The sequence below is a fragment of the Mercenaria mercenaria genome, chromosome 18, assembly GCF_021730395.1.
Source record: "Mercenaria mercenaria strain notata chromosome 18, MADL_Memer_1, whole genome shotgun sequence".
NCBI classification, from domain to species: Eukaryota; Metazoa; Mollusca; class Bivalvia; order Venerida; family Veneridae; genus Mercenaria; species Mercenaria mercenaria.
This window is the reverse complement of record NC_069378.1, coordinates 13,497,662-13,509,942: the sequence shown is the minus strand read 5'-3', so window position 1 is coordinate 13,509,942 and position 12,281 is coordinate 13,497,662. Positions and strand designations below refer to the sequence as shown.

Below are 12,281 nucleotides of genomic sequence, written 5' to 3'. Positions count from 1 at the left end.
AACATTCAATACTTTTTTCCAGACATTGTGCTTTGAATATTCATTTATTTATAAATGAAATTAGATCGGGATAATCTGAGCAATAGAAAGATAGTTGAAGTACAATGAATTTGTTATTAATCATTTTGAAAGAATATTGTAATGATAGAATAATTGTTTATTATTAGTCGGAGGATATAACTAGATCTTGTTTAGTTTTATTAGGATTTCAGTTATGGTTTCCTGAAAATATTATACGAATCGTTGTTTTCGATATTTATATATTATAAGCATCAAACTTGTTGTTTGCTCGTTATATATCCAGTAATTTTCATGCTTGTCTCACGTTCATAGGTAATTTGTGACAAATAAAAATATTTCGTTTAGTATTCATGTGTTACATATACTTGTTCATTGTTTAATAGTATAGTTTGTATTATTGTTGTTTTGTAAAAAAAATAAATGAAGTCTGGAAAGTAGAGCCCTCGGAAGCATTGAGAACACGGCAAACAGTGAAAATGTCACATTTATGAAACAGAATTAACAAAGAATAGGATTTTGTCGCAATTCAGGGAAACAGGGACATCCTTTAGAAGGCCTAAATCTAGATTCACCCAAACAAATTTCTTCTGTTAACCTTTCAGAAAAATCCACATCAAACAAAATTTCTGTCTACATAGATGTCAAAAATATCAATTTATTTGTATAAAACAAACACAATTTGCCGCCATTTTGTGTATGCTATTTTTGTTCGCGTGACGTCACAATGGCGTCTCTCTATCCGGTTCGCGCGTTTTGTATTTATACTTGAAATGGAATAGAAATAAAAAAGGAGAGAAAAAAATAAGGTTTAGAAAGAAACCTCCAGTATTGTCACTAACGAAACTTAAGAGTTTCAGTTAAAAGAGTAAGTCTTCCAAGTGCAGCAAGTCCAGGTTGTGCAGCAAGTCCAGTAAAAGGAGCAAGTCCAATTTGGAAGAGTAAGTCTTCCAAGTGCAGCAAGTCCAGGTTGCGCAGCAAGTCCAGTAAAAGGAGCAAGTCCAATTCGGAGAGTAAGTCTTCCAAGTGCAGCAAGTCCAGGTTGCGCAGCAAGTCCAGTAAAAGGAGCAAGTCCAATTTGGAAAGAGTAAGTCTTCCAAGTGCAGCAAGTCCAGGTTGCGCAGCAAGTCCAGTAAAAGGAGCAAGTCCAATTTGGAAGAGTAAGTCTTCCAAGTGCAGCAAGTCCAGGTTGCGCAGCAAGTCCAGTAAAAGGAGCAAGTCCAATTCGGAAGAGTAAGTCTTCCAAGTGCAGCAAGTCCAGGTTGCGCAGCAAGTCCAGTAACAGGAGCAAGTCCAATTTGGAAGAGTAAGTCTTCCAAGTGCAGCAAGTCCAGGTTGCGCAGCAAGTTCAGTGAGAGGAGCAATTTAAATTAGAGGAGCAAGTCTAAGAAGCGAAGCAAGTCTAAGAAGCGAAGCAAGTCTAAGAAGCGAAGCAAATCTAAGACGTGAAGCAAGTCCAGAAAGTGAAGCACGTCTAAGAAGTCAAGCAAGTCTAAGACGTGAAGCAAGTCTAGGGGTACAGCAAGTCAAGTATATCTAGGAAACCTTCATCGTGTTTACTGCTTGGAAGATACCTCAGATATTGTCACCATTATAGTTAACCCAAAACTTGACAATAGATCCATACAACTTACTATCGTTAATCGATTCGGGTGCTCATATTTTTGTCTATCTTTGTCTCTTTACGTGTACAACGAAATTAAATCATCTTTCAAATGTTGTAGCAAAATTGGGAAATCTGAATATTCATAGGTGTATGGCATAGGTGGCCAAAATTCTACAGGTGTTGGATTGTGCGAATGTCGCTATACACATAGGTGGTTCACAGTTCTCGCAAGTATTTCACAGTTTTAAAAGACTGCACAACGACTGTATTTTGAGGCTTGATTTTCTTAAGAAGCATAAATGTACTATTGACTTCACTGAGAATTGATTACTTTCTAGTCTCTAGGCCCCTGTCCTTCCGATTCCGACATTGACAGAGGTAACAAATTGTGTTTAGCCAGGCAAGTATTGTCTGAGCCATAGTCTTAAGATCGTCTTTCTTGAAGATACTTCTTGATCCGAAAACGGCGCATGAAACAGCTTTCTTAATATCATTTCAGGCGCATCCCATATGGTCTTATGAACGCGCCTATGTTTTATTGCGTTATGTATGCGTCTTGCAAATTTGAAACTTAATGACGAGAAATGTCAATTTTGCAAAGACAAAGTTGAATATATTGTGCACTTTGAATTAATGCTATAAAAACGTCTCATAGGCCTACGCTTGTTATTTCTTGGATTGGCTACGCTTGTGAGGAAGTTCATATTTCAATTAAGTATAAAAGTTCTTCCATTACATGCTTTACATGCATTTTCAACACTTAAAGATAAACATCGGCTCCTGATTGGCGCTGCCTGATGTGACAAGGCCTTTCCAAATCACTACTTCCAAAACTAGATTCGAGTTTTACCTGTCACAGTCGAATGACCACGGTAAGGAGAGATTTAATTTTTATAGGGATTAGAAGCTAACAATAACACGAGAAACTTGGGGCGGTTACAGAGCTAGAACCTCTAGCAATAATTGAAAATGTGAAAGAATATCACTTAACCCATGCGCTGCGGGAAGTAATTCCAAGGTATTTTCAGGTCACAGAGGGCTGAGAAAAAATGTATAAGATCCGCATGGTAGATTACACAGGTTGAGTATAAAACTATCGCCATATAATTTTCAAATAGTTTACAAGAGTGGATCTACAAATCACGTAGCGGATGCTTTGGGTAGACATAGATATGACAACCAAGAAAACAGGAAGGTACCACGGGTAAGTCTTGTCATGCTTTACATTCTACTTCTACTCAGACATTAAAGAAAGCCATGACAAATATCAGAGTTATGACATACCTACAGACTCCATTCCAGGTAAGCAAATTTAGTGTGAAATTGAATTTGAACACACATATTTAGGTAATGTGCCATATGTCTCATTCATAAATGATAAATTGCCAACTGTGATTTCGTGTTGCCAGGTAAATTACCGCAGGAAGGTAAAGAATCTCACAACGTTATTTCATATTACCAATGGCAGTCGGCAGATTTGCGTCCTATTATCGAGTATGTGCGAGATTGAATTGTTCCTGCAAATCAAATTAAAGCGACACAATTGGTTGCAGACTCTGACAACTACATTCTAGACTATGATGTTTTGTATAAATTCTTCTCGGTCAAGGCTAAAACGGTACTCCCTGGTTTTCAACTTATTCGTCAACTTGTTGTTCTAACTGAGTTGAGGAAGGTTCTTTTAGAATGTTACGATGACGGTCCAGGTGGGTCGCGTTTGGCTTTTGATAAAAACTTTGCCTCTCGGCACGCTAATGTACGGAATGATACGTCTGACAATGACAGAAGCCATTTTCGCGCGAATTTATAATGAAAGCGGGTTTAAGCAAATTAGATAAACGAACACTTTTGTTCTTACATTTGGCTCTTTTTTACTTTCATGGTCTTACATTTAATCAAAATATTCGAATAGTGAAACAGTATTCGAATATTCGTGTAATATTCGAATATTCGTTGCCATCCCTAGTACTAAGCGTCCAGTTCCATAAGGTAGAATTGGTTATGTATTAAGCGTCCAGTCTCATTACGTAGAATTGGTTATGTATTAAGCGTCCAGTCTCATAACGTAGAATTGGTTATGTATTAAGCGTCCAGTTTCATTACGTAGAATTGGTTATGTATTAAGCGTCCAGTTTCATAACGTAGAATTAGTTAAGTATTAAGCGCGCAGTTTCATTACGTAGAATGTTTTCATTTAAACTCAAATATATGTCAACATATTTACAAGCGATGCAAAAAATGTATCTGTAGAAAAGAAATGCATTTACTTTGATAGATGAAAGCGATTTTTTTTTGTCAGATGTGAAGTTAGACTATTATTAATATCATTTTTAGTTTCGAAAAGCACGGTTTTGACCTGTAGTAAAAGGCAGTAGAACAACCTTTTATCAAAGATTTGATAAGACAACCAAAATTAATTCACCGACAATTCATTGAAGAGGTTTGCTTTATGTTTCATATTTAATCTAAATTTTAGCTGCAGAATTTATTATAAATGACGTTCATAGTCTTCATTTGCTTCTTTTATGGAGAACTCATCCAACCTATTTTTCGTCAAAAACTTGGGATTACTCCCTCCACGGTAAAATACGATATGATATTATACCAAATGAGATATACTATCGAATTAAAAAAATGTGGTTTTCCGACACGTGCATAGAGCGTCTAATGACTTTGGATTATTGGGAAGAATACGCCTTTTCCTTGTGCGTAACAAGCGTCCACATAACTTGTCTGAACCGCAACGTCTTACACATCAGTACAAATATGGATAGTAGGATTTTTATTTTTAAAAAAAACAACTGCCTTTATAGAATATAAAAGGCATATTTTTGGCAAGTTGATTGGCTGTAACGATTCCCGATTTCGGTTTTGTCTTATTTCACATTATATTCTATACTATATCGTTGGATAAGGTTTTAGATACAATGTACATGCGAGAACATCTTGATTTGTCAAGGTCGCTATTAAAATCAAAATAAACATATGCAGGACAACCAGAGATTTTTACTGCTACTATGACAGTTGAATAATATTATATTCTGCAACTGTTAATATCCCTTATAGGTTTAAAATAATACATTAAAACAATGTTTTTTTTTAAACTAAAGCCAGCATTTTTTTCTTGTTTACGGAAGATTTGTCAAAAAAATTGGTCGGGGGAGTGCGGGGGAGGGGGCATGTGGGGGGAGCCAATGAAAATAAAAATCCCAATTTTGAGCAGTCGACCAAATAAGTACAAACAAAACCTCCCAAAGGATACATTTTTTTTGTACACCACAGAAAACACAAGCTTGCAAGCTTAAAGTGCATACACACTCACAAATAAACAATTCTGAACTGGTTTATATCTCATCATCTCAGTATACTGTTGTTTACTTTATGTGTAGCTTGTATGAACAATGCCATTTTCAAAGTCACCACGTATACGTATTATTTGTGTTTTTGTATGTTTTTGTATGTATCTATTTTGTAGTAAAAATAGACTTGTGGAATCAGTTTTTATAATAAAATATACAGATACAACAGTAACTGTTGGCATATTATAAGAACATTGCATGATGTTTATTACATAAAAATGAATAAAAACTGCTATTAGAATGGGGATATGCAATGACTACTTTAGGTCTGCATGCTGCATACATGCATATTAGTTGGCAAGCGATGCAAAGTCTTAAAAGAGAGACATTGTCATATTAGAAACAAAACATTACGAATTGATAAATATTATACACATTGGCTTTAAAACTAAATGGCTTTGGTTAAGTTTCAGTGACTTGAATATTGTTATATATTTTGCTGACTGTCAGTGCCACCGATATTGTACGACAAGCCGAAACAATCTGAATTTTTGTTCAGCTAAACTGTGAACAAAATAACAACCTTATCAGCTGATGTTCAAACAACAATATCTATCGGAGATTTATAAGACTCTCAATGGGATGGGACTTGGACTTAGTAAGTTATGAGTCCGAAAAAAAAATTATTACCGGATTTGTCATTATGTGTTCCTAAGTGGCATAATTATAATGTCTGAATGTCTGTCCCAAACATACTTTCAAGGGGTCTTCTTACAGATTTTATCGGTATACTTCAAGCGAAAATGAGAATATTGCTGGAAGTTTCATGTTTGATTATCTTTCGAGTTACAGTACCTTCCTAGAACTTTAGTCAAACTAATTTGACGCGATCTTAGGAAATATTGAGATAATCTTTTCATGTAGGCAAATGTTTCCACTCGGATTAGATTGGCCGTAACAATATTAAGCATGATTACCATGATTACTCTGTCTAATTATTTTGACTAGTTTGAATTTTTTTATAACATGTATCATTGTCAATCATTTGCAGGGACATATGTCATATTACATTGACATTGCACTTTGTTTTGAACAGAACTACTGAAAATTATGGTATTAGTTATTTTTTCTTCTCTAACCCGAAATACTTCAAAGTTACAAGAAAATGTTTTTAGCAAGTTGATACTCACTTTTGCTCTTCCGTTTTGCCATTTCTTTGGTTTCTTTGCTTTTCATCAATTGTGATATTTTTCTCTGATTTTTCTCTTTGATCGTTGTCCAATTATAATATACAGACAAAAATCTCGTGCATGTGGTACGCCAGATTTTTCAATATGTGGACAGCGTTGATAGTGAAGGTCAATTTTCGAACGTTAGTATTCCTAATGTTGAGCTTTAGGTGCTGTAATTTCTACTCAGATACGATTTGTTTACAATACTTGCTATCTCTGCCAACGTATTCCAAAAATTATTGCCTGTTAACTTGTATACATTTCCTATTTGATTTCACACATTCATGTAGGCCGCCATTTTTCATGCTTTTGCTGATCTTGATCAAAACCTCTACCTTACGGATAAACTTTTAGTTTTGGCAGCAGCAGTTATGGACGGTCAGCGGGTAAGATGAAAATAAAATTACTGAAAATGACTTAATATTACAGTAACTTTGGTTTGTCAAAAAAAATAGGGTCGGCGCTCCCGTTATCCAAAAAATTAAGAATGCTGGCTTTATACTGCAAGCAGTGCACTGAAATGTACAAGCAACTAGAATAGTGTTTGACTGCACAGAATGTAAACCCTAGGTAAAATGAATATTTTGTTTATTGTGTCGTCTCCAAAATCACTATGAAAGAATTGTGAACACACTCGATAGTTAGAACTGCAATATACAAATGTATGAAGGGAGAGAATCTTTGATCTAGTCGACAAGGTGTCGGCCGCTCAATCCAGGGGTCGTAGGGCCGATCCCCACTTGGGTCACGCAAGTGACTACTCATATAACACTAGTACTGGGTTTTCCAGGAAACGGACTTGAGAGATGTTCAAATAAGCTTAAGGCTTTCATCACAATCGAACTTAAACAAATAAGATAAACTAAATATATGAAAAAATGTACCCTACATCTTTTAGATAACTAATGTTTTTGTTACTTTTTAAAGCGCTTTCAAAAATTAAAGTTTCTTAAGTCTACATATAATAAAGTTGTAAAACCTTTTCTGAAATATATATATGTTTTTCTTTTCATTTTTCTTTATTTTATTTTTTTGGTAAAAAGATAGCATGCAGAAATAAAAAGCAATACGTGATACTTTGGCAATTAAATCTAAAATGGTTCCTTTTACGCAACCAAACAAAAAATAATAGACTCGCTTTGATTGAGTTTGTTCATATAGTTAATGAAATGTATATCTCTCCTCTCGTTCCCACGCGACGGCTGAAAGGAAATTCTATTTTTTTAGTAAAACTTAATAGACTCCATCGTGCAAAAAGTATAAGGAAATCTAACTCAGGGTTCAGGTACGGGGCCACAACGCGGCACTGTAATCTTCTGTTGTGATTTTAATTATTAATAAAATAATTACTTGAAAATGTATTATTTTTCATAGACTTATATTATGATGATATATAGCTTTATAAAAACATCGAGCTGCCTACTATCTATAGGGTTGATAATGCATTGTCAAGTTTTTCATATTTGTAACGCTGTTACGTCTTGGTAGGCAAAGGCTATCTTACTCGTGTTACATTTAGGTTACAGACAGATGGAAAACTTACAATGTAAGGTGTGACTATCTTAGATAATACTTTCGCACACTCACGTAACGTATTTATCTTGTATATATATTCTTTCTTTACAAAGCAATATTTTTAATTGATATATTCTTTTACAGGGAAATGGGATATATATACTTGTTATTTGCCACTTTAGCTGTGGCAAGTGTTACAACAGCAATCGGTGATTCTAGAGGTAAGGCAGATTACATATTCAATGTATGTCAAGAAACAACCGGGCTCTGATTACCGCTATTGTAAGAAGCAGTTAATTCAGCAGTTCACTAGAATATGTCAAAGTGCCTTGTTGAAAACTCTTGACGCACTTTCACATACCAACAATCTATCATTAATAGATGTAACAATTATTTGTTACACGAACAAAGGCATATTTAAAAAAAATAACATCAATGTCTCCATAAACGTATTAAAACATATAAAATCTATTAGTGCAATCGGATGTTATCGGAGTTCTGCATTCTACTAAGGCATTGATCGCACAAGTGTATGGTTGCGAGATTTTTTATATACTAGTGAAAACAAGTGTTGTATATACCGTTACATTTGTTACTATATAGGGTGCATAGTATCCAAAGAACATTTAAATTTTGTTGTACATTGTATTTGCAGTGTTGTTGCCACACTCTTCCATATATCAAGTTTTACATTAAGCTGCCTAAAATCCTGTATTGTCTTATGCTCTACCAATGACGAAGGCTTATCTCCAAAAACACATTTATAAAATGTTAAACCGCTGAATATCAATATTTTAAACAAATGCCCATTTGCGTAAATGCAAATGATCTGCAATCAGATTGTTTCTGGTCTAGGAAATGCGAAGGGGCAATTTAAGTTCTATTTAGTTATATAATAGGGTTATTATAACAGTAGCGCGATCTGGGATGTTGTATTCGGCTCGAGTTGATTTTGTGGGCGGATCGCCAACAAAATCAACGAGATTATATACCTCCTACATTTTACTTGTTGTTATTTTATTCAAAAGATGACTAAATACCCATCGGCAAAAATAACTATTTGTTCAGCTCGCGCAGGAATATACTATACATTGCAATCATTGATTGTCACTCGTTTAAAGTCGTGAAAGTATTGATTGCCACCTTTTGGAAATCATTATCGTTTTTCAGCTATTTTGATGAAAAAAATGACAGAAAAGGCAAACTTACACATAATAATTGTTTAACAGCACAATAACATAAATGGATGAAACAGTTTTTCTTCAAGGTTATTCGTTGTTATCGATCTGAAAATAGAACCGAGTGGGGTTTTTTTTGTGCGCTAATTATAGATCTGGATCAGGTTATGCATATTAATGAAAATAGTCCGGCAACATGCAATACGGAGGGGTATAATCCGGCGTTTTGAGGTACAATCCGGGATTTGTTTTCAGCCTGTTCGTATTTCCTCGTGAAAAACAAGCTGTATTTTTTACAGAATTTATATAGGTATATAATAAAGAATTTTTATTGATGATTAAGAATACGAATTAGAAATACCGGCCTTTGGACGAATGCTCTTGCTAGCAGTGTCTCCGGATAGTTCTTGAAGCCCTCGGCTAATAATGTAATCTTAAGTAAGACGCATCGGTATAATATGTGTAGAAACACACTATAAACTCATAGAATAGTTGTTAGTAGTAAAAGAAAGGTGACACATGTTCAAGTACCGATTGGAACAGTCGCACTGAAAAAGTGGGCAGAGCTAAATTAAACATGTAGGGAGCTTATGATATATCAAACTGTAGATCATGTATGAGGAAAGGAATAGCTTAAAGCACCTGTCCCTCAAGGTAAGTCCGGTTAAATCAGTATAATCCAATAATATTCGCTCATCTTAAACATACCTGTTTTTGTTTTGTTGTGAAACTTGGAAAATTTTAATGACTTTTTATTATAATACTTAAATCAGACTAGACATCAATGATTAGCCTACAAAGTTATGTAAATATACTGTAGTGAAATGCTATGCTATGCCATGAATGTATTATATCGGAAATAGAGTTCAGAATATTAGGTAAATTTTTGAAGTTATGCAAAATTCATTTAATTTGAAATTGTTTAAAAATCTCCGTTGTCATATTAACAAGTTTACAGCCCAGATAAAGGACAGCGTGGCTTTGTTTCTGACATTGCCAAATTTCTTAGAAAGTATGTTCTTTTAATGTATTACTTTTTATTTATATAGAATCCTGTACTGTTCAACCTTTGGAAGTAGTAAAATGCAATAATGTTGGGAAAATATGCATAAGCTTAAAACTGAAGAATTGACAGTAAGAGATGAAAGAGATTTAAGATTTAAATACTTGCTCTCAAATATAAATAGATCGATTAATATGAAAATTTATGGATACTTCTGTGCGCCTCTCTCAATCTAAACTGATTAGCAACTTATGGATTTGTAAATACAAATAAAGTTATATGTAAAATCAAAATGTCCTGATTATGGAACGTTAAGTTCCGATGGTGTAAATATGCTATAGGTGACACCATGAGCATTTACAGAAATGAATTACATAGAACTATATAATGTTTGTGTTGTGCGTGTGGGTACAGAAACGTTTTCAGGTGATAATCAATCCACGTTTCAGGATGGTATTTTTTATCATTTATCATTACTGTACACAACAGAGCATTTAGGTGTATGTTCTACCAAGATTTTATAAGCATATATGATAACAACTTTAGAATGAGAAAACGTTAACTCCGTAAAATAAACAGCTGCATTTCAAAATAAGTATTGTTTTATATTACAAGAAAGTAATCATATCAACATGCATACATAAATGCAAAATTATATATTGTTGAAATATTTGTTTTGCTCAAAACGGCACAATTTAATTAAGAAATAATCTATAGCAAAACAGTGCTTTATCACTATTTATACACGAAGGGTAGTTATACGTCGGGCGTAATAATTTCATGAGGGCGCAGCCCGAGTGAAATCATTTTAGACGGCGTATAACCGCCCGAGTGTATAAATTGTGATAAAGCACTGTTTTGCAATAAATTATTTCGATTCTAATGTGTTCTTTATTGTAAAATTTATATCATATAAGATGGAACTGTTTCTTCGCGCAAGCATGGCGCCAATGGTAGGTCTTTGTTTATACACGCCTGGGCCGAAAATGGTAATACGTCTTGCGGCACAGTTCAGTTTGGGTGAAAATTATTGCGAATTATTCAGCAAAACGAATAACTAACTCAGTATGTGTGTAAATTAATCAACACATTTGTGCACTGTGCAATGTGACGTTTTGTTTAAAACACGTTATTATGTAAAATATTTTTAAAAAATTGAAAGCATTATTTCTTGATGCGTACATGGCGCTAAATATCACGTTGACGTGACGTCAATATAATATCGTTGTGATGATTAAAGCATTGTTAGTCATATTAGAATAGTGAATAATTACATTGTATTGGCATGCAGCAATTAAATCTTTAATCAAAACTCTATATACTTCTAATACTCGAGTCTTTCAAAGCGTTGTGTATTTTTTAGTTATATTTGTTTCCATAAACTATTTAGGTGTTCACTTAAGATATAAGAACGTGTGTATATGTTTCTCCTAAAAAGAGTATTATTGGAATTTTAGTAAATAGTAAACCATTTAGATGTGATAATAAGGAATATATAATACAAAATGTAAATTTTAAATTATTTTCGGTTCATGCCGAACGAAATTCAGTTATTCGTCTCGATGGCCTAGTGGTAGAGCGTCGCGGGTTCGATCCCCGGCCGCGTCGTACCAAAGACGTGAAAAATGGTACCAGTAGCTCCCTTGCTTGGCGCTCAGCGTTAAAAAGGAAACTGGCCTCTTCTCTTATACCCTAATGGCGATGTACCCCATCAGGAATGAGGTGTCAAGAGTGATTGGTATAACTGCAGAACCTCCTTCACAATCGACCTAAAATAAATTATAAATAAACTAAACTTAATTCAGTTTCTTTTCTAAATTCTACAAAGTCTGGTTTTTCTATGAAGATATTTAACTGAATACTGGGCAGTTGAATGTAGGACTGACTTATTTCTCTCTAAATCGAGCAAAAAATGGTTCAGTTATGATTTTTTTTCTTTTTGTTGTACTGTTGCAAACATGAACATAGAGTTGTTCCTGCATTTCTTAATATGTATAAATGTTTCAAATTATTTTAGGTAAGTTCAGTCGGTACTTGATACAACAACATTATCCAGGTAAATCCTATGGTTATTGGGTGCATATTAAACGTTTATGAAATGTTGAATGGTTTCCTTCCTTTTTTTGTACTTTTTGTTGCTAGTTTGTTATCATGCATTAGCACTGAAATTAGTAAGACTCATATCAGCTCATAAGCAATTATTTCGAAGTCTTACCAAACAACATTGATACATAAAGAGTCACTAAAAGGACGCTAAAAACAAGTACGATTATTAATATGAAACAAATAAAAGTAAAAATATTATTACCGTATATCATTGCCTTTAAGTTTTCCAATTAAAGGATTTCCTCACAATATATTGTGCGCAACTAAATCGCACAGTAAGCAATAACTGCAGTCATCAAACTTCAGAAAACTGTACCTTAAACT

General features: G+C 34.1%; 1 protein-coding gene across 4 annotated transcripts in view; it reads left to right on the top strand.

The window, feature by feature from the left end:
- The first annotated feature begins 3,987 nt into the window (after window positions 1–3,987).
- The window catches only part of LOC123537969 (fibropellin-1-like), a 36,825-nt gene continuing 28,531 nt past the window's right edge, over window positions 3,988–12,281 (top strand). For 2 of the 4 annotated variants that reach the window (XM_053530590.1, XM_053530589.1), the window contains exons 1-3: window positions 3,988–4,064; window positions 7,815–7,891; window positions 11,869–11,907. In XM_053530590.1, the coding sequence (XP_053386565.1) occupies window positions 7,819–7,891; window positions 11,869–11,907 (112 nt within the window). In that variant the 5' untranslated portion in view covers window positions 3,988–4,064; window positions 7,815–7,818. The remainder of the gene's footprint in view (window positions 4,065–7,814; window positions 7,892–11,868; window positions 11,908–12,281) is intronic. The other 2 variants (XM_053530588.1, XM_053530587.1) reach the window with 1 other exon arrangement.